Source organism: Pseudonaja textilis, chromosome 4 (genome assembly GCF_049901715.1).
Source record: "Pseudonaja textilis isolate UNSWEBS1 chromosome 4, rPseTex1.2, whole genome shotgun sequence".
Classification (NCBI taxonomy): domain Eukaryota; kingdom Metazoa; phylum Chordata; class Lepidosauria; order Squamata; family Elapidae; genus Pseudonaja; species Pseudonaja textilis.
The window spans coordinates 67,096,613-67,120,576 of NC_141993.1; the positions used below are offsets into that span (position 1 = coordinate 67,096,613).

Genomic DNA, 23,964 nt, shown 5'->3' on the forward strand with positions numbered 1-23,964 from the left:
GCAGTGCCTCCAGGCTTTTTATATGTCAAAGAACGAGAAATAAAAGGCTTGTTTTTGTTCTTATTCTTGTTATCAAAATTCCTGTTAAGGAGTGCAGGAGGAGAGAAATAGCAAAGTGACACACATTGTATATCAAAGGAGGAAGAAGAGAAAAATAGAGGGGAATATGAGGGTCTCCAGGAGTATGTAAAAACCTAGGATCTTTGGCCCAGAGCCTTCTCATCCTTGGTAATACCATCACACACACACCCTCTTCCTCTCATTTTGAAGCTCCAACAATGGAAAAGTACAGGGTGCAGAAGATTTCAGAAAAAAAATGAATATTTTTTCCCTTCAAGGTTGGAGAATCAACACTCCCTGCAATGGGACAATCTATCTTATAATTTCTGACACATCTTCTCAGGAACAATTATAAGCAAAACAATGGAAATATTAATTTTTTTTAAAAAAATGTAACCTTGGTCTATATGCCCAAACTTCACACTTCTCTGAAGTAGGGTTGATGTAATTTCATACTAAAAACTAACTGCAAATACTTCAGTAGAGAATATGCTTAGGAGTTTGAAAATAGCATTTCAATCTTATTGGAATATTTATATGTGTTCGGAAGGCCATGTGCAAGGGAAGAAATAAGAAACTGCAACACTTTATGTGGGTTTTAAAATTTATTTAGTTCAATTTTCAGTACAATTTTAAACAATTAATATCATTGCATATGGACTCAGAAAAACTATGTTTGTATTTTCTTGCAGACTTTAAATTAATGAATCAGAAGAACTGTTTTACATTTTTCATAGTAAAATTAATAACTTTAGGAAAATGGATCTTAATAGTTGCAAAAAGGAACAAGGTTTTCAGCAACAGTTTGAAAAGCAAAATTGATACAGTATTTAAAACATCTTCATGGAAAAGTGAGAAACTGCAAGAATGATAAAATCTACTTTGATCAAAGTCTATGAAATATAGTGATAGTTTATCTAGGATATTTGAAAATTAAGAGTAGTATTTTCTAATTTTTCAAAATTGCTTCCAGGATATTGCTGGTAGACAAAATAGTTTTGGGATTTTTGTTTTAAAAAATGCTGGAAATTTTTTTTCTAAATATGCTGCAAAATTTTGGGCACTTTTTCATATGTTTGTTGTCCTGGTGGACAAGATAACCTCTCCCACAAAAAAATCTTTATATTCAGCTAATATTCCCAATATCTAAACAAGCAGGTTACGATGTATTTATTTATTCATCATTTTGATATAGCAGCCCAACTCTGGTGTTTTACAATGTGGAAAATTTGTACTTTATGATGTGTCATGATCAGTATAGAGTCTAAAACCATGATAGATACAACCAATTTGCTTTAGTCCAGTAGGATGCACTTTAATTTAATTTAATTGCATCTAATCAAAATGCCCCATGTTGATTAATGAATACTTAGTAAGATTGGTCTATTTGTTGTTAGCAACCCCCAAAATATTTCCTTTTGATAGATTTTGACTATGTACCAGCAAAATACACCACAGCTATGCTTAAGAAAATATGCTTTAGCCTGCTCTCTCAATTGGTATTTAAAACATCTTTCACAATAGCCTTTCTAATTTATGGCAGTGACATTTTCAAATGAGAATTTTCAGAGCTGAAGTATAGCATGGAATCCAATATGGTATTGGTCAGTTTAAAGAGTTTTAATAAAAACTAGAGGAATATCTGTGATTACAGTGGCTAATATAATATGTCATTATAGTAGATAGCATCTATCAGTCTATCTGCTTTATAGGGCTGTTCATCTCCCTGTAATGACTGAAACTGACAGTCACACCCATTTTGATATCATTAATTGCCCTTGTTAACACATCAGTTCAAGAGGATACTTTTAAATATTTTTAAAAGTATTTCAACCTTTTTGTTTTCTTTCCTTCTTTTCTTTCCTACATCTAGCAGCTGTATGGTCCATGGCATTGGGGATGAGTAGCCAACCTGGTTCTAGAGCTGCTACTACTGCAAGTAGATGTAGAACTAAAAGACATTGCCAGGGAAGGTAGATTTGCTTGTATACCAAAATTTTGGCTGCTAAGCAGGTTCTCATATTACTGATTTTATGACCATTTTAACAAAGACATTAAGCAAATAACATGTTCATTAAGTGAATAATGCAATTATTAAATCTCCAATTGACTTTGCTTGATAGAAGCTGGGTGAGGCTGTCCTAATTTTGAACCATTATTAAACAGTCATAAGTCAAGGACCAATAATTATTAAATGTATGCTATTCCTAAAAACATCTGAGAAATGTTTTCTGCCCACAACTAAATGCTGCAATGGCTATTTCAGAGTATTGGCAAATGGCACATTTGGGATGGAAGAGCACAGGCAATTTTTTTATTACTCATGAAGAACATCTCCCAAAGCAAAATAATTCAAATATGTCATGCGTGCACCTGCAGTGTGGAATTGTTTTTCATCTCAGCTGCCTAAAATGTTCTTTGTCCTATTAATTTATTTCTTTTGCTGGCCATTAGCTATACTTCAGACTTAGCACATTGGAGATAAATTTTCTTTTGAAACATTTGTTTGTGCAGATAATCTAAATAGGATTCAGTTGGCAAAACAGCAAAAATCAGGGATGAACAAGGGGAGCAAATAAATATCTGATTTATTTACCTAAAACCTAGCAGTTAAGATGAATCCATCCTCCCAAAAGAAAAATAAGACAGAAAAAAAATCATTTGTCTTCTATACCATTTTTCAGTAAGCCTCAGCCTATTCTCTCACAGTAAATTTTTTGAGGGGAGGAGTTGGGAAAAATCTAGTGCTCTTCTCAGATAAATGTAGTAGATTCTGTGCAGATGATGTCACTGGAAACAGTTGAACTCTGCAATCCAATACAGTTCTCAATTTACAACCATTCAGAGTTACAATGGCACTGAAAATAAGTGACTTATGACTATTTTTCATGCTTATAACTGTTGCAGTATCCCATGGGATTTACGTTTGGATATTTGACAACTGACTCACATTTATGATGGCTGCAGTGCCCTGGGGCTTTGTGAGCAACCTTCTGACAGGCAAAGTCAGTGGGGAAAGCAGCTTCACATAATTATTAGTAGTAGTAGTAGTATTAATTTAACAACTGCAGTGATTCACTTAACAAATGTGACAAGAAAAGTCATAAAATGGGCAAAACCTCATGTAACAAATTTCTCACTTAGCAACATAAATTCTGTGCTCAATTGTGGTCATAGGTTGAGGTCTATCTGCATTTGGAAAGATCTTTTTATGCATTGATACATCCAATTAGAGGTGCTTACTTTTTGTTCTCTGTCATGTACCTCATTAATTTTATTAATTATTTTTACCTCATTGAACTTCCAGTAACTCTCAGTAACTCTCAATATTATTTTATTGAAGTGTTACATTTATATTCCATCTTTCCTTAAATGTAAAGATGGAATAACAGGTTCTTCACAAGATCATAGACTTAGAAGAGACTGCGAGGTCCTTGCTTCATGCAGAAATGCAGTTTAACGGCCTCCCAAACTGATAGCTGACTACCATATGCTTGAATAAAATAGATGAGCCAACACCACACACACACAAACACTGCTCATCTCTGGCAATGAATCCACTGTCAGACTTTTCTCACCATTTTTCCTACCATTCAAACAGAAACCATTGTATTTTATTGATTGTGGACCAAAGAGTCGTTGTCAACTTTTAGTGATCACATAGTTTTTCTCCATGATGGTGTGTTACTTAACCTTTGAATATACTCATACAAACACAATCCTAAAGAATTATAACAAATTTATGTTAAATTAAGTCTTTTCTTTTAGTATTGAAGTCTCAGTCAAATTCAGTTCTTTTTGCTCCCCAACTGCTTTTAACATTTTTTTTTTAAAAAAAGCAATAAAAGCTTATCACAAATTTCCTCCTTATCTTTTAGTTTCCCTGGGAATGTTATGTTTTATCAGTCCATCAGTATTTCAGCCAGCACTTAGACTGAACTCCTGACCACGGGCTTCCAAGTCAAATGTATTTAAAATATGTAATCATGTTCAAATTCTCTTAAGGTTAATCCAGGAAACATTGGTACATATTTTCAGATAAATTTGCCTAGAATTAGTCACTGTTTCCTCCCTCCTCTCTCTTAAAAGTATTCTTAGTTTCTATTATATTTAGGATAATATTCTAATCTAAACCATTATCACAAGTTTAGGCACTCTGGTTCCTTCCAGATATTTTGGACTACAATTTTTATCTTTCTTATTGGCCATGCTAGCTGCAGCTAATAGACACTGAAGTCCAAAACATTTAGATAGCAGTATGTCATCTATTCCTATATGCAATTTTGGGGTGTGGCAGTGCTGTTACACATGAATGCAGCTACATGAGAAAAATGCACATCATGAGTATTGGCAAAAATGCAATTTAAAAGTGGGAATTTTCCATTCATGACTTTAGAGCAATGCTCAAAACAAACAAAAAATAGGATAGGCGTGGGTTGGTTGGATGACCATGAATTTTTTTTCTAATTCTTATTGGTGACATAATTTTTACTTATGAAATTCCCATATTTGAATGGTGTCAGAAATTGATATATTGTTGTTCTTACCAATACACTAAGGCATCATTAAATTGTTATTCTGTTTGATTGCAACAAGATGTTCAATCATCCAAGATGAAAATCACTCTTGGATAGTTCTCCATTAAAAACCATTGGAAAGAATACTGTTATCGGGGAGGAGAATGGGAAGGAATGATGAATCACAAAACTGGATATGCTTTTAACTCTTCCAGATAGGACAATATCTAAGAGCACATTTTCACCATATGCCCTAAATCCTCACACTTTGCCTTGCCCCATCAAAATGATAACATAATACGGTTCAGAACAAACATTGTCACAATTCTAAGAATACATCAGGAAGAGAATTTTATTCCAGCTGCAATCAGATCATTTGTTTTGAACTTAGTCAAACATTTACTGTATAGAGCACAATTTGGCTCTTATTCCAACTTTGGATCCTTTGAAAAAGCACAATTGGACTGGTTTTTTTTTTAAATTCCAAAAATTGGTGGAAATGCAACAATCAGGCCTGGTTGTTGTTGTTGTTTTCCTTCCATTGTGGTGACAAATTTTAAAGCCACAAATTCCTGAAGACTATTCAAATAAATAAAAAATCAAACAAATCTTAATGACTGAATCTTCTTTTATTTTCTATTAACTTTTTTTTTGCAAAATATTACTAAAACATTGCTCATCAATCACAAATGTATTTCCAAAATAACATCAATTTCAGAAATATGTTTGGCTGCTAAGGAATTTAATTTGTCTTATAAATCATTTTTGGGGCATAATTCCCCACACTAATTTGTATCACATCTGAATTTGCTATTTTTGCATAAAATTTTAAATATAATATTTTTATTGATATTATTGATCCATGTTTCTCAATAGAATCTACATAGATCAGATGCAGCTCCCCAATTCTTCAGGGTTCTGTTTGGTGATACCTTGTAATGTTGGTGAAATCTGCAAATTTAGGCATGTTGTGTCCCATTGAATTGTGTCCACTCTTCTAATAAGAACTCAATTTGGACTTCTTTTTAAGGCCTTGTTTCTCATATTGTACCTAGTAAGCAGGCTGTTTTCCTCAGTATGTTATTAATCCTTGCAAGATGGTAACCTGGGTAACTTACATACCAATCTTCTTCCTCTGGACTATGAAGGTGCTGTTAAAATTGTTTTTAATTTGATACTCAAATCTCTTTCTAAAATCAGCTTATAAGATCCTCTGATTGAAGGAGAACCAGTTTGATGTACTGGTTAAGGCACTGGACTAAAAATCAGGAATCCAAGAGGTCTAGTCTCACTTGAGGGGCAAGTCAGCTCAGTGATCTTAGGCCAGTCACTGTTAGCTCTAAGAAGAAGGCAATGGGAAACTATTTTTGAAAAAAAATGTTTCTATAAAAACTACAGAAACCTATCCATAAACCATGATTCAAGACTGACCCACTGCCACAGCACACCCAAGAAAGGAAATAGTTAAAACAGTGAGCATCAATGTGTCACACCAGAATGTTAATATATTTTGCATAGGATGAGTCCCAATATCTTTCAGCTTAGTAAACTTATCATTTTGCCATCAAGTCGAATATTTTAAAAATCTCTTTTTTATATTATTCTTCCTAGTTGCCATCTTTATACTGAATATTTCCTAATGTACAAAGAATGTGAGTAAAAGAGAAAAAAATACTTTCAGCTTTCAGTTTCTACAAATGGACAAAATATGTTTTGTCAACTCTGGAACAGTGGATGCAACATCTCTGCTGCCATATGTCATATAATAAGATCATTTTCTGACACTTCAGGAAATGCATGTTTTTCTTCTGTCACCATCATTTTCTTATTAGAAAATGGGTAAGTCCCATATTTGAGTGTTAAATTCTTTTTTTCCCCTCAGCTACTAGTTACACTTATTCCCTTGTTAGACCACAGATATGCAGTTTCCATTATTTTTCATACTTTTTTTCAAAAACATTGTTTTTTCCCCAACTTGGGGAAATATGTGGCTTTATTTTCTCTTTCTGATAATAAATTTCCTTGCAGAAGACAAAATATAGGTTTCATAATTAATATAAATATGAGAGATTGAAAATTTAGAAAAATAACATTTCTGTTTTTCTTGTATGGCATAATGGTGTTTGTAATTCATTATATTTCTCCTAGTAGATAGGTTAGGGACTTGTTTAGTTTTTGAAAGAATCACAACTGCTGTAATAATACTCTTTGTAACATGGTATTTCCTCGGCTGAAAGGCTAGGACTGGTCAGGTGTTGAGAAGTAGTTTTTTAAAGTATATTTTGGGAAAAAAATAATTGAGTTGGTGCATTTCTGGAAAAAAGCACTAAGCTTCAGTCATCATTCTTATTTTCTAAAAAATATGTTTGAGCCACCGATGTATTTGGAAATAAATATGAGGCCAGAGTCAGTGTCAAATCGAGGTGTTCTGTTTTCCCATCTTTTAAATTATCTCTCCAGCTATTTATCATAGGTGGGGTTTGGAGAAGCTCAAATGATGGTGCATCAACAGACATAATTTATATTGTATATATAATAATATAATATAATATAATATAATATAATATACATATATAATATACATAATAATATATATAATATACATAATAATGTATATTGCTTATTTTGTTAAGCTATTGCTATACTAAATTATGGGATCCAATGTGAGAGAAAATATTATGAACTAATAAATTATATGAGTCAGTGTGACTTCCTTATTTGAACAATATGTGAACACCACAGCCTGACTTATTTAAATGTTGAACTTCAAAATACTTAATCCAATTTAATGTAGATTACCTTGCTGGGTGCACTGTTTTTGTCTTAGACTGTAATGGCATTATCTATATATACTGTGTATTCCAGGGGTATCAAACACACATTGTCAGGGCAGCATCACATGACATATTCTTCTTCACTAAACTGGGTGTAGGCATGTGGGGGAGTGTGCTCATTTTTCAACTCAAGTGAGTTCTTCATTTTTCTTTAATGTGTAATTTTTATTAGGGCAAACATATACCTTTTTTAGAACTAGATTCAGTATGCTTATGGATTGCAAGCTTTATGTGACCTTATAGCAACAGATGTCAAAATCTCAATCTATGATTTACTATAGCAGGATATTAGGTTAAATGTCAGCAAATCAAAAACAGACTAAAATAGCAGCAATTAGCAAAGGAAAAGATCTATTATTATCCTGTAATCTACACAAGAAGTAAAGTTTATCCTCCCTTCTGCTATTAATTTTGGAACACAAAGAAATTCTTTAAAAGTATAAATACTACTAAGTAATGGTAAATTCTTTTTCTAAAATAAATATCTTATACAGACCTCTAGTGGTCAAATTCTATATTTGTTGAGAAGTACATTTTGAACCAAATAAAACCATTTCATTCTGCGTAATATAATTACCTTCATTTTCTACTGAAATCATCTTCAGGAAAAAAAATATAGAAGAATCTAGTCGAAAATAGCTTTATTTTTTCAACTGTCTCTAGATGCTTCCAGCAGATATTTTCACACAAAGCAATCAAAATTGCATTTATTTGAAGGTACCAGAAGCTTTATTTTTTTTACACTTGCACAAAGGTTTTTAAAGAGTCTTCTTTGTCCCTACAACAGCACCCCAAACACAACAGCCCTTTCAAAGGCACCCCATGATGGTTGGTAGCAAAACTGAAACAATCTTCCTTCCCCTGAGAGCTTCAGTTAAGCTATTTTGCTTCCAGGATAGGTTAAACATAAAAAAAAACCACCTCTAAAAATTCTGCTTTCTTAACACAGACCTTCCAATCTTTTTATGCTAATGTAATGAACAAAAGTATAAATGATATTGGTTTTCTACAATGTTGCTGTTCAGCAATTAGCAATTTGGTAAAACCTATTTTTTTCAAAGGACACTACAAGAGTAAAGTTAGACTCTTAAAGTGGGGAAGATGTAAACCTTTTCCCCAAAATGGAATTAAGACAAATAATATCTTCCCCTCACTCAAATGGACCTATTTGACTTGAGGGAACAGTTTCCATAGAACTCAAATGAAGCTTGCCCCATCTTCCAGTATGAAGGTCCACATGGGAACCAAAATGAATTAGAAGAGGCAAAAGGAGGTAAAGCCCTATCACACACATTTCTCACCATTGAAGTCCCAATTCTTTGTGGATCTTCTACAGCTAGGGGGAGATCAGTGGTGGGATTCAATTTTTTTTACTACCGGTTCTGTGGGCGTGGCTTGGAGGGCATGGCAGGGAAAGGATACTGTGAAATCTCAAGTCAGAGGTGGTATTTGCTGCTTCTCCGAACTACTCAAAATTTCCACTACTGGTTCTCTAGAACTGGTCAGAACCTGCCGAATACCACCTCTGGGGGAGATGCCATCATGTCAGCTCATTTTGAGGTAGACCAAATTAAGAAAGCAAAGTAATGAATGGTACTAATTTTATTCCAAGCTTACAGTAACAGAATCTTGCAAGTCTGAATGCCCCCCTCCCGTTATCTTCCAGTGAACTAGGAAGGGCAATGCTGAGATACTTTCTCCATCTCCATTCCTGTTTGGATTAGATTTATCTTATTTATCTTGGTTGTGACTCTTTCTCTAGTTTCTCAAGTTTATGTGGGAACACAAAAAAGATTTAGCTGCTTTAAAGAGTTGCAGAGGCGTATTATATACATAGAAACACTTTTAGAATCAGATTCAAAAATGCTGCAAATGCCTGGAGTACATCCCCTTTCCTTTTATAAACACTTTCACATAGTTTCATGAATAGTTTCATAACTAGTTTGATCCTCAGTTAGAAAAAAGAGTAAATGTATAGAAAGAGTAAGAGGCAGTGAGATAATTTGCTCATATTAATACAATCTCAGGCATGACAGAGTAAGTTCCCCACCCAGTCTAGTTGGGCTTCAAATACAAAATTGTCTCTTCAGGTTCAGCACAACCTCATTCATACCTACCACTGATGTCATCATTAGTGGTATTTAATCTGTCCTGCAGCTTCCTGGTGGGTTTTTTTGTCTAATATTTCATAGATATAGATATAGATATAGACATAGACATAGACATAGATAGATAGATAGATAGATTGATAGATAGATAGATGGATGGATGGATGGATGGATGGATGGATGGATGGATGGATGGATGGATAGATAGATCTATATATTGCCTCAGATAATTTAAGGTAAAGAGGAAATCAAGGTATGAACAATTTCTGGCTGATAAAAGAAGCAGTAGTTAGCATTTCTGAACGTGAAATTAAAATGAGTTGAATTGTTCTCCAAGCCAAAAATTAGGTCTTGTGTTCACTTTTTACTCTTAATCCTTCTCATAGGGTGCTTTGTCTTACCGAGATAAAGCACTGAAGTGAAGAAGGTCCAAATCAATCAGCACATCAATTCAATAAGAATGATATTAACAGAAGCTACTCTTAGAAGTGAAGTGGGGTAGTAGAGTGTTTGGGTTATTAGTGTTTAAAGTGAAGACTTAAAAGTATGTCTATAATAAATTATATTGTTCCAAACTAATTCTGTGCCACATCTTCACTGCAACATCATCTTATACTCTGAAAGTAATGAATGGAGTTAACTGTATCAAAATCTAAATTTTGATCCCATATGTGAGGTGATAAAGAAACAAGAAACTATTCATGTTCTGTTTTGCTATTTGTTATTTATCTTTCTTTCACAAATAATGCTGGCCAATCATAAATTACACCTGCACATAATAATATTGTAACATAGTCTAGCTAATCAAAACTGAATTTCTGCTGAAATTTAACACAAAGCCATTAGGGTGAGTCCAGGTTTCTCTCCTGATGACATGGATAAACCCAAGCAACTATGAATTAATTGCAAAACTGAACAGCTTCATAATCTCAACCAAATTGTGTAAGAACTTGCTTGAAAGAAAGTGATGAATGTCATCTTTATCTCCAATTTTATTTTGCTCGAAGTATATTCCCAGATATTTTCTATTTTCCTTAAAGAAATTGTAGAAGAAGAATATAAATCACACGAGAAGAATTTTGTGTCAAAAAGGATCAATTTGGATGTGTGTGTGTGTGTGTGTGTGTGTGTGTGTGTGTGTATTACAAACTATTCTAAAAATACAAGTTCCAAGTATACTTGTAAAAGAAGAAACAGACGTCCTGCGATCTCCGGAACTTAAAATTATATTTAATGTACTTACTAAGCTTTCATCAACCTCTGCTGACATCATCAGAGTATTAAGCTACCATTACAGAGATCTTTGCCTTTATATATCATTAATCAACTTAGCCCTTGCAAGCATGATAGGCCCTTCCAACCCCCCAGTTGTTTTTGCTTCCATCATGTTGGTCAAGGAGGCTTATCTCTTCTTGTTGCTTCCTCCCATGTTGGACCCAGCCTGGAATGCTTATCTCTAGGAGGTGCTCTTAACCTGCCAGCTATTACAATTTGTTGCTTTGCTCATGACCTTGTGGTTGGCCCAGTCTTCATTATTCCTGTCCGTTATAACTTGAGGCAGCTCTGCCGAGCTCCTCTGTATTTTGACAGGCCTGTCTGTGTCTTCATAGGATGAGTCCACATGCCCAGGGATGAGGGGAGTGTCATTGGTCCCTGCTCCCCAATGGGAAGTGGTTTCTGCTCCTCCTGCAGGGTCTTTCCTGGTGTCTCAGTACTTGGTAGGCCAGTGGTAGTTTGATATGCCTATTGATAGAATTGCTGTTGGAAAACCAGGCTTCTTTTAGAAGTGTCCTCCTTTAGTTATATCACGGGCAACAACCTCAGCCTCTTGAAAACTGAATGTGTGATTATGCAGCTGCATTTGTGCCCAGATCTGAGAGCACTGTTCTTTGCACCGAACAGCCAGTTCATGTTTGTGTACCCTCATCTGTAGCCGCTTGGCTGTTTCCCCTATGTAATTACTTGCACAATCACTACAGTTGATGCAGAAACCACTGAAGATGTCTCCTCCTTGGGTAGTGTTTCCTTTGGGAACATCACTCTCATTTTTAGAGTTTGGTTCAGTTTGTGTGTCACCTTGACTCCATGCCCCAGGAAAATGCCTGCAGCAGTTTCAGATACTCTCTATATATACAGGAGCACCCTCCACGTAGCTGTTTCACTGGCACCTTCAATGGATTGCCAGGCCCTGGGTGTAGTACACTTCGGATGAAGTCCATGGAATAACCATCGAGCTTGCAGACCTGATAAAGATATGCCCGCTCCTTGGCTTTGGCTGCCATTGTACTACAATGAGTTCTACTCTACTAAACAGTGCCCAAATACAACTGACTTTATGTGCAATGGGGTGATTGCTCTCATTCTGTAGGATATGATCCATGCTTGTGGTTTTTTGGTATACATCTGTGTCAAGGCTTCCATCTGGGTTGCAGCTGACTAGCATGTGCTGGCCTTCCTGGATGTACTTAGTAAGTACATTAAATATAATTTTAAGTTCTGGAGATCACAGGATGTCTCTTTCTTCTTTTACATAAGAGCAAATATTTAGAGATTTGGCAATGAAATAGTCCTTCAGATAAGTTGTTCAGGTGACCTTTTTACAAGGGTGTATCCACTTACTGTCAAGAATGTCCTTGTTGGAAAGCAAATGCTGAAAAATCATTTTTCCTTGAAATCTGGCTTACAATCCTTGCTTACGTGATTGCTGTTAATGAAGTTGTCACAGGAAGCTGCCGCAACCAGTATCTCATCTTGTTTTTCATTTCAGCAAAGGGCTGTTTACCTTGTAGAGAGGCCCAGCATCCTTCTCAGTTATCTCAGGCAGTTTAATTAGAAGGTATGATCATCCAACATAGGAAATGAGCATAGTGCTAAATCATAGTTGGTGGAACAGTATGAAGCAACAGCACATTCTCATCAGTGACTTATTATAATCATTGCAATTAAAAAAGAAAATAAAAGGTCAGCCAGGACAGTTATATACAACAGGGATTAGCAGCTCTCCATATAATTTGATGAAAGACTAAGCTTTCAATGAGCATCACATCTGATGCCCCTTGAATGAGGCCTATTGACAAAGACTACTTTTATCTCTCAGTGTTAGGGAGGTCAGTCTACAACCTAGTACTGTTGCCAAGCTTCCTGCTGGCATTTATGGAAAAATCTACACAGTAACTCATGTAAGTTGCAGTAGTACAGAAACAGCAATTTAGTAGCTATAGTTTTGATGTTTGTCACAATATTTACCCAGCTTCAAAAGTAGATATTTCTTGAAAATTGTATTTTATCTGAGCATGATATGGAAAGCTTCCTTATACTGGCTGAGTTCAAAAGTCGTGCATGTGGTTTGGCAAAGTAGGGTGTATAAACCTGCAAAATATGGTTTCTGGGTCATATGTGATATTCAGCCTACAATGGCTTGTTCAATGAACTATGTTTAAAATATAGGGTTACTTAAGCATAGTATGAATTCAAACTGATTCATACCATTGGCTTCTCAAACTCTGTTGTTCCTGAATTTCAGATAGGGGTTCTTCTTCCTGTCCCTGGTGATACAGAAAGCCTTTTTAATAGATGTCTGTGTCTCAACTGAACAACTCTTAAGTTCAACTCCCAGAAATTCCAACCAGAATTTCAAGAAACACTGCCTTATTCCCTTAAGCTATCAATTAGCAATATCTAGGGAGGTCATGTATAATGCTCATGATCTTCTGTAGTGGAAATGCAGAGGAGTATTGGTAGTCTTGAGGAGTTTAGTAACATATTTTGATGTATCTTTTATATTAAGAAAAGTCATTTTGAGCTAGCCTGCTTGGATTTTTACTGAATAAACAAGATAATTATGTAGTTTCAAGGTTTTTTTCACTGTGAAAGCCTTAGATTTTCAATTCTCATCCCAGATCTATTGCCAGCCAGTAACTGTTAGGTCTTGCAATCTCCTGATGATAGCAGGGCCATAAAATTGGCCAGGTTTTAATAATAACCTTGGGGTTGTTTGGCGCTTCTGCACAGATCCAAGCTAGAAATTGGGGACTGTGGAAACTAGCTGCCCTCAGGGTATCTCTAGTATCATTAAGGAGCTTCTGGCAGCTTATAAGAGATGTGGATATTATCTTGCCTGATATGTTTGCTTTTTATGTTTTGCTTTTTAACTCTGTTTGCCTGAGCAAACAATAAAGCTTAAAGCATCTTTATTCACTGGTATACTTATTGTCTCTGGATCCAAAAGAAGTAATTGCTTGGGCACCTGATCACTGCCCTGCCATTTGGCAAAATGTCTTCCTAGACCGAGCTGGAAGCATTGCAAATAATTTCTCCATGTGTCCACAATGCAAATGAAGACTCCTCACAGTCAAGAATGCTACTTTGTCAAGCATTCATGCATCAGTGTTTGAGTATACAGAGGTGGATAATGACAAGAATCATCCTACTGGGATTTACAGTATTAATGATTTCTGGCACTGTTGATCCCACTATACACATTTGTTCTTTTCATCTTCTAATGTACTATTGTTTCATTTCAAGGAAGGAAGGAAGGAAGGAAGGAAGGAAGGAAGGAAGGAAGGAAGGAAGGAAGGAAGGAAGGATTTGATTAATTCCTGTCTCTCTTTTTAAAATGAAATCTGTTTGTTACAGGCAATCAGAAAAATGGTAGCATAATATGAACTCTGAAGGCACAAATAAACTAGGTGTCCTTTCTTAATTTCTTTAGGTTAATTAAATATTCAGCTTTGCAAGGTTTTCCATGTTGAATTCCTGATAATAATTAACCACATTGTGATATACCAAACAGAAGAGGGTTTTTTTAACTGTTATATATGGGTAAAAGAAAAAGGACAAACCCAAAATGTATTATTTGAATTTTTATAGCTAGTAAAAATCAAAAGAAGGTAACAAATTTTCACAATGCATGTTCTAATGAAAATAGAACCTCCGCTGATTGCTTTACTTGAGCCAGGTTTAATCCCAATTGTATTTTGATTAGCTAAAATCAATGCTGTTAAATAATCTGCTACAGCAAGTGACATTCTAAATAGAGCAAAGAATCATTTATAATAATGTGAGATTCTTTATTTTTAAACATATTTCATACATTATTTAGGGTTTTTTTAAACATTTTTTTCCTGATTGGTGCTAGGCAAATTAAATGGATGTTAAGTAGATATTGCTGTTTTTAAAGAAGAAGCATTGCAATTTTTATTATTTTTAGCAAGGAAAAGGAATAACTTAGTGTGAAACAAAAGTATTTTACAGCTGTCATGTGTCATCATATCTCCTTTAGCCGATATCTTGATTTTCCACTTTAGCAAGAATATATATTGATTAATTCTTACTCTTTGTACAGTACTTGTTTTTCAATTTTCTATACTAGTGCTGTTGCTGTGAATTTCAGAGTAGCACATTTTTTTCAAAATGTTAGAAATTCCCTTTTGGTACAAAAATCCAATTCAGATTTAGCAGTGGTTCCTGCATGCAGCTTTGGTATTGGGCTGTTGTATATCTGAAAGATATGAAAAATGTCAAACAAATAACTGTCAAGGTTAAGGTAAGATAAGGTTATGAATATATCTCACTGTTACCTTATCATGAGAAAATTATACAGGTGTTACTTTTTAGGACTCCATGATGTCAAATGAAAGTGCTTAAACAACAAATAGTAGCAATCAGTATAAATTACTGAGAACAGCTTGACATTTTGCACGTGTTGTGAATCACAACTGACTGTCATAGTCATTGTGTTCTACAAGTGTTGGGAGTTGTTGTCAAAAATGTTTTGAAGAACATCATGTTGAGTTGAAGGCTCAGGAACTTTAGAGCTCACTCAGAAAACCACCTGTAAAATGTAAAAAAAAAGTCCCCATGTTCTCTATTTAAGCCGGTTAAAATATGGAACAAGCATGTGCATGTTTTCAATCCATTTCCAAAATCTTAACAGTTAACTTCAAATAATTTTTGAGAATCTATCTCTGTTTGAATGAATTGTTCATGTGAATTTTCCTCCAGTGTCAATGTTTCCTATGTGATGGTTGATAATTCTTAGAGTTCCAGTCCAGGATAACAGAGAGGGAAAGGCTAGCTTACAGCATGCTGCATTCAAAGTATTGCATTTTATTAAATGAATTTTGTTTATTTATTCTACTTCATATTGTGATTTATTGTTTTCAGACTACTAGAACATGGACAAAGAAGCAAAGATCACTTTTTAAAAAATCAGTTTTACCATTAAATTTATAAACAATCTTCACTGCAAATATGCTAGTTAAACTCTCTTCCACAGCTGACCACAAAACCCACAGTAATTGTTTACATTTCAGCACTACCCATTAAATCATCCCAATATGTTTCAATGTTAGAAATCAGCCACAGGATTAGCCTCCACTTACTGATAATTCATAAATGTACTGTAAAACCAACCTACAGTTTCTCTACAAGGTCTTTATTATCTGCAGATTTCAAAGTATTACTGCTTGGTATAGTGAATCTGAAGCTTACAGAATTGGAACTAAATATTGTTCATTTTTAACATAGCCAATAGCTAAGAGTAATGAAGGTCTTCCCTTTCAAACTGGAGAAATATCCAAAGATTCTAGTACTTTGTGGATTAAGAAATCATCCTCCCCACTCCTTTTCCTTCATAAAAAGAAAAGAAAATAAGTTCCTTGTATCTACTCACAGTGTCCCTATTTTGCCAGCTAGTAGATCAGCTGACAATTGGGACCAGATGGCTGCTTCCCTCTGCTAATGTTAGTGTAAAACTGCCAACCTAGGTGTTTTTTTTCCTAGAGATCCAGCTAAAGATTTTTTGATTAAAATCAATCACATCACTATGTGGATGCAACTGCAGAAATTGTGCAAAGTGGCTGTGTTCACACACCCAACATATTTCATCATGTCTCTGATTAAACCATTTTTGAATTTATGCAGTATTTTGAAGTCACTAGTCAATCTGTGTTTGCAAAAGTAACTAAGCCTTACAAATCCCAACCAAGCTTAATCAGTTGATACAGACTAGGTCCTGGATAATAATGGTGTGTGGACAAAGACAGGAAAGAATAGTGTTTGTTAGCCCTTCCTTTCAGTGGTGGGATTCAAAAACATTTTACTGCCTGTTCTGTGGACGTAGCTTGTTGGGCATGGTAGGGAAAGAATACTGTAAAATCTCTAGTCAGAGGTGGTATTTGCTGGTTCTCTGAACTCATCAAAATTTCCGCTACGTTCTCCAGAACTGGTCAGAACCTCTGCTTCCTTCCAAATGTTAATTCATTTAGTTTATCATTTATGTAGGCCTACACTCTTCAGACTCACAAGTGACCCACATGGAAACCAGGATCTTTTCATTAAGAGTTTTTGCATGACAGTTAAAACGCTGACTGTAATAAGCTTTTTTCCCCAACATAATGTACTGCTAATCTTTTGTCATCTTGACAGCGGACTAGAAATACAAAATTGTTTCACTTTTAAAAAATTATAATTAGCATTAAAACATTGTTTTGTTTTTATTTAACCATTTATGTATTTATTTAAATACATTGTTTATGTATTTATTTAACCAGATTGGTTTTAGCACATGCAATGTGATTTTAAGAATAAAGCCAATATATTTCCTAATCATAACCTAAATTGATTAAATGGCAAGGGATCTGCATCATTTCAAATAAACAGTCTGAACAATTCTTGAATGTTCTATTTCACTTATCTTAATGTCTGCTAAACCTCTGTGATCTCAGACAATGCCTTTAGAGAGCCATTAAAATGCACATTTAACTATGTTCTTTGTCATAGTGTTCCAAGACCAACCAGATGTTTACTATATCTATTCCTAATGTAACAGATACAGAACTCTAAGGTATTTGGAATCTAGCAGTTGTGCTATATTTAATTTTTGCATTGATAACAGAACACTGGACAACATCTCATTTATTTACCGTGCTACAATGCATCCAGAATCAAGGTCATCTTTTGTTCTAGTGTGAAGTCTTTTTTTTAAAAAAGCACTGGTTATACCTAAATTCAAGAAATATTTACTATTACTTAGGCCATAGAGTTCAATCTAAAACAAAAACCCCATATACTAATTAATCTGGTATACAACAAATGGATAAATAGGAAGAAAGCATAAAATGCAATGTAATGTTAAGCAAAAGTGTTGCTTTGGGTATATTGCTGGACGTACTCAGACAGCTGGTTTAATGTGGTCTTTGCCCAATGAAAGTTTGTATGCCAGAAACCAAACTACTGGATAAAGTACCTAACCATCAAAGAGACCTGATATATTATAGCAGTTTAAAGATGGTGTTAAGGAACTGTAAAGTGAGTACTTTTAATACATTGAACCAGAAAACAAGATAATAACCTTTTAATTTTTCCTTCTCAGGTACTGTTGGTATCAATTTCCCATATAGCCTCCTGCAGAACAGATCACAATGATCCTAAATATTACTGCAGAAGAGACCGATAAAAAGAACCCCATTGACTGTCCCTCTTTGGGAAGGCACAGCTACATTTTTGTTATGGTTCCAACTGTTTACAGCATTATCTTCATCATTGGTATATTTGGAAACAGCCTGGTTGTGATTATCATCTACTTCTACATGAAGCTGAAAACTGTGGCCAGTGTTTTTCTGCTTAATTTAGCCCTGGCAGATCTGTGTTTCCTAGTAACTCTACCATTATGGGCAACTACAACAGCCATGAAGTACCATTGGCCTTTTGGCAACTGCTTGTGTAAGATCGCTTCAGTTGCAGCAACCTTCAATATGTACGCAAGTGTCTTTCTCTTGACGTGTCTCAGTGTAGATCGTTACTTAACAATAGTGCATCCCATGAAGGCCCGTCTTCGACGCACCATGCTCGTTGCCCGGGTAACTTGCATCATCATCTGGCTGTTGGCAGTCCTTGCCAGCTTGCCTGTTGGGATTCACCGCCGTGCATATGTCCTTGAAAATGAAAACATCACCGTATGTGCTTTTTGGTATGACACACGCAGGAATGCAACCAACCACATAACCATCAATATTGGATTAGGCCTATCCAAAAATATTCTGGGCTTCTTCATTCCCTTTGTGGTCATTTTAATAAGCTACATATTAATCTGGAAAACTCTGAAAAAGGCTTATCAGTTTCAGAAGAATAATGGCCGAGGGGATGACATCTTTAAGTTGATAGTTGCAATAGTTCTGTTTTTCTTTTTTTCTTGGATTCCTCATCAAATATTTACCTTTATAGATGTGCTGATTCAACTTGATGTGATTAAGAGCTGTGATATTGAAGATATTGTGGATACAGCTATGCCCTTCACAATCTGCTTAGCTTACTTTAACAACTGCCTGAATCCTGTCTTTTATGGCTTTTGGGGGAAAAACTTTAGAAAATACTTCCTTCAGCTACTCAAATATATCCCTCCAAATGTCAGGCATTCCAGTTTGTCAACAAAGATGACTTCTCTTTCATATAGACCCTCAGATGACTTAATTCGCACTACCAGAAAAAAAGGATCTCTGGTTGCTGAGTGATAGTATAGCAGCACATTTTTTGCTGTTAGTTGCTCAAAGCGACAATGCTCCCATTCTGCAGTGTTGGACCATCTGAAATACTTCATCCTTGTGAAAACTGGGGCTTACCTTCATTTCATGTTTATGAAGAGGAACACCTTAAACAAAGAATGCCGGCATCATACCTTCCAGTGTCAGAGCTTAGTGGGAGATAATGTGTGATATAACATCTAATCCAACTACATGTAGAAGAATCTAAAATTATCTTATGTTGCCTTATACATAGGTGTTATACAGAAGACTGGTTTCAGAATCCAGAAAGGAAAGGAAAGGTGTATTTAAAGAAAGTGAAAGAACTCCCTGCTTAACTATAATGAAATCCTCCCTGTACTACATTTTATTACATACACCCATCTTCTTCAGAGCCTGAAAAGTGCCAGAACTGAACTCACGTATATCAGTAATACAATAACATTTTGAAATAAGAGTAAAAATGTAATGCATTATAGGATGAATCCATATTTAGATAAAATATTTTTCCATGTTCAAGTAACATATACATCTAAATTGTACTACATTCTTAATATAGCACTCTTTCTAAATGTAGTTGAACAAAAACTTCATTCTGAAATTATTTCCCTCTCTATAAGCTCTTGGCAAAATATATCTAAGGAAAATTCTGTTTACTTTCACACAATTTTAACTGCCTTTCAGAAGTACATCACTACTATTGTTTATTTAATACAGTTCCTTTCAAAATGGGTGTTGATACAGAAAAGTTTTGATAATACAGCCTTTCCTAAACTGATATCTTCTAGATGGCCCATGTTACAACTATAATGACTACTGTACTGTCAGCTCAGTGCAATGTTTCTGGAAGACACTTTATAGGTCAGAACCTGCACTTTGACCTATACTGAATTCAGAAGCAAGCTGGCAACCAATACAGCTTGCAGAACAGAGGTTCAATGTGCCAGTCTTGGGGTTCGTATAACTACCAGGGCCATCACATTTTGCACCAGCTTCAGCTCCTAGATACTTTGATTCAAGGCAGAAGGAAGTCAAAAGGCAACTTGATACACAAAAAAATTGTCACAGATACTCAAATTTGCATGTAGTAAATGTGCATTTGGAAATTCCGGGAGGTTGAACTCTATATATCTTAAAGTTGCCAAGTTTGACAACCACTACAGTAGAGCCAACCAAATATGGCATGATGCCAAAAAGGCACTCATCCACCATCCCTATCGACATAGACACGCATGTGAACAAATAAATAGACATGTTATATTAATATTCTATAATATATGAACAAGACAGTGCCTTTAAAGTATACAAAAAATGAACCAAAAGAATACTCAGAGTCTAGGGCACAGGTGTCAAACTCGATCACATCACAGGCTGGATTGTGACATATTGCAACTTTTTTTGCCTTTGCCAAACTGGGGTGGCCATGGCCTATGCATGATGAATCTGGCCCATGGGCCGTCAGTTTGACAGGCCTGGTAGGGCTATGTCAGCAATAAAAAGAAAGAGGTGTTGTACAGTATAGAACCTCTGTTAGGATCAGTAGGTATTAAAATCAGATGGATTTATTTTCTTATTGCAAACTAAGCACATGTGCTGTCTACATTCTTTTAGCATCTATTATCAATCCCAGAGCTCCTAATCACTATTTCTCTATGTATATATTTTGGATATTTTTAAATCTGTAAAACTTACTTTGTGCAAAGAACCATGCAGCTATAATTTTACATTAATTAAAAGTATTCTTGATCATAGTAAGGATTCATATCTAGTATTTTAATTCAGTAACAGATAATGGTCAAAAACTTCAAGCAAAGAAGACAGGGATTAATAGTCATACCCACTGGTGGATTTACATCTGTCTGTTTAACAGAACCTAAGATCAGTGCTTCTAAAGCTATGTAAAACTGGCTATCTTAGGCTCCAGGTGGTCAATCCTACATTGCCAAACAGTCAAAGGATATGGATTACTTGTTTAAAATTGCTTTAATAGTATATTGCAACTTTTCTTTAAGAAAAATATATATTCTGATAACATCTGCTTTGATGATAGTAGAACAGGGGTGTTAAACTCAAGGCCCATGGGATGCTTAGATCTGGCCCATGGGGCTGCCCTGGAAACAGTGAAGGACAAGTCTACAGTGCCTCTGCCAGTAAAAATGAAGCTCAGGAGGGCCAGGCATGCACAACCCAGCTCCATTTTTGCTGGCAGAGGGTTGTAGGAGGCTGTCTCAGCTGAAAATGGCGCTCAGGAGCCCATTTTCATTGGCAGAGTTCTCAGGCCATCAAAGGCACCACCTCCCAACATGAATGACATCAAGCTGGCCACACCCACACTGGACAGGCCTACCCTGGCCTCCTGAAGTCAAACAGCTCTGATGCAGCCCTTAAATCGAGTTTGACACCCCTATAGTAGAAGGATCCTTTATTAATATTTCTGTGGGTGCAAAACATTACTTTAAGACCTTTAATTAAAACATTGCCGATGTCAACTGAAGCTATTAAGAGTATAGTTTAGCAATGTATTTAATAAAAGGATGTATTACACTGCCATAAGTCATTAAGGTATAAGTAGAAAAGGAGAATAGTGTGGTTCAAAGCATTCTCTTGCTTAAAGACTCTCCAAACATGAAGAATTAAAATTACATAGAAAACAAGGTAGAATAGTATGTCCAGATGTTCAGCTAGAAAGTCTGAAGAAAAATAGGATGCATGCATGCATCCATGGAAATAGAACTATTTTCGTAAACTGAGACAAAAATGTATTAAAATCTTCGCTCACATGACAAGAGATACTCAACTTCAAATATAAGTGCAGTTGTCCTTTATAATTCCAACTGAATATCTGCATTTGTTTCTTAAAGGACCAATATAATATTATGCATTTGCTTTTATTGTCATCTTTATTTCAGATTATCATCTTGAAAACAGATCACATTGCTCTCTGTTTAAACAGAAAACATATACATCAACTAACACAGGAATACTTTTTATTTTCAATTATTGCCATATCTATTAAAAATACTTTTTTTCTGCTGGCAGAATTATTTTTAAATGTTGGCTTGCTGAATTTGTAAATGAAATCATATTTATTTCTATTTATTAATAACAGTACTTTATTGTACTCATTTCTTCCCATCATGGATGTAAAGCAATTTCTTGAAAATTTAGTATAAAATGTAAACATCTACAGAATGGATTAACTAGCAGAAAGGTAGCAATCAGTTAGTGGCACAGAAAACATGCAAAAAGAAATGTATTTTTTAATGATATTTTATTAGTAATTCTACAATAGAATACATTTGGAAACACTAATGTTAGAAGTCTGTTGAAAGTATTTATGAATTATCAATGGATTTAAATTTCTTTTAATAATTTCAGCCTTGCACATACAAATATGTTCACTGTATATGAAATTTAGTTTCATGTTTGTTACATCTAACATCAAAAGCAAACTAATTGTTAATGTTTGTAGTTTCCTTTGTTGGCTCAGTATGTTGTAACTAATGTTCACATGCATAGCATAAATAGCTATGAATATAATATAGGTTCTATATCTAACAAAAGCTGTGAAAAATAAAATTCATATATACTGTACTAGTATTTCAAAATATAATTGTTCCCACATTTGTGTTACTAGAAATCACTAAGTCCTTAGCCAGCCAATGCTATTCGGAACAACCACAGTATACTAGGATTCAGAATGTCATTGAAAATTGACAAAGAATAAAATAGCAATAGCACTTAGACATATTTACCATTCCACAGTGCTTTACAGCGCTCTCTGAGCAGTTTACAATATCAGCATTATTTCCCCCAACAATCTGGGTCTTCATTTTACCGAGCTCGGGAGGATGAAATGCTGAGTCAACTTTGAGCCATCAGGATCAAACTCCAGCAGACTTGGTGTATCTCAACCTGACCAACTTGAAGATGTTGCTGCTGAGGAATTCTGGGAGTTAAAGTCCACACATTTTTCAAATTGACAAGTCAACCTTACTTACAATAGCTAAAACAAGAAAAGTTAACATTTGTCATGTAATCACAGGTATAGTCTATTATTCTGAAATGCTAGTTTCTATTATATGTGGCGTGCTACCATTGAGCAAATACTGTTACTAAATGAAGGAATAAAAGACAATTGAGTGTCTCACAAGTCTCTGTTCAAGTGAAACAGAACCACATCACAGCAAAATCCATAAAGGAAAAAGAGAATAATATCAGAGAATGGGTTCAGGGATTATAATAGAATATGACTTTATTGATAGTACTTTAAAGTATTTTTGTATAACCACCAGAAAATCCACTGAATTGATACCAGTTTTCATAGGACCTGAAATACTTTTAAATGAATCGGGGGCCTTGGTAGAAAGCAGAGTCCAATCCTACAGTATCTCAGTTCTAAAACAGATTATCCATTTCAACCATCACCTGGGAATTTTTCAGATTATACATTGTGTATCCGTGGGGATTTGCAGCTGCTGCTACTTTTGAGAAAGTGATGAAAGCAGCACCGCACTATGACATCTTTTCTGACTTTTTGAGCAATTACACCAAGTAATAATATGTACGAAGAGGCTTGCATCACAACAGGACAGCACAGCTTTTGACAATTTGACCCATTTCAGACACAGGTTCCAGTTGCTTCTTCTCTGTTCTGTATATTTTTACTGAATCTCCAAGTAGCATGATTCTTATTCATCCCAATCCAAGTGAATGTTGAAAATAAAGTCTGGGGGTGGGGGCAAATCTTGAGATTCTCTTTATGAGCTGACTAAATTTCAAAACAAAAATGAATAAAACAAGACCAAATTTCATGTAGGTGTTTGGTAGGCAGCAAAAGAGCACATGCACTAAATGTTGTGCCCCTACACACACATAGGCAACACAAGGAAAGAGCTTAAATACTCATGTCTATGTTGGTAAA

General features: G+C 35.1%; 2 protein-coding genes across 4 annotated transcripts in view; both read left to right on the forward strand.

Annotated features, from left to right (window-relative positions):
* The window catches only part of AGTR1 (angiotensin II receptor type 1), a 43,688-nt gene extending 20,501 nt beyond the window's left edge, over positions 1-23,187 (forward strand). The window contains exon 2 of the mRNA XM_026701586.2: positions 17,894-23,187. Coding sequence (XP_026557371.1) covers positions 17,943-19,031 — 1,089 coding nt within the window. The 5' untranslated portion in view covers positions 17,894-17,942 and the 3' untranslated portion in view covers positions 19,032-23,187. The remainder of the gene's footprint in view (positions 1-17,893) is intronic.
* LOC113436882 (carboxypeptidase B-like) overlaps positions 1-23,964 on the forward strand; it is a 92,363-nt gene that overhangs the window by 20,491 nt on the left and 47,908 nt on the right. The gene's annotated exons all lie outside the window — the stretch shown is intronic.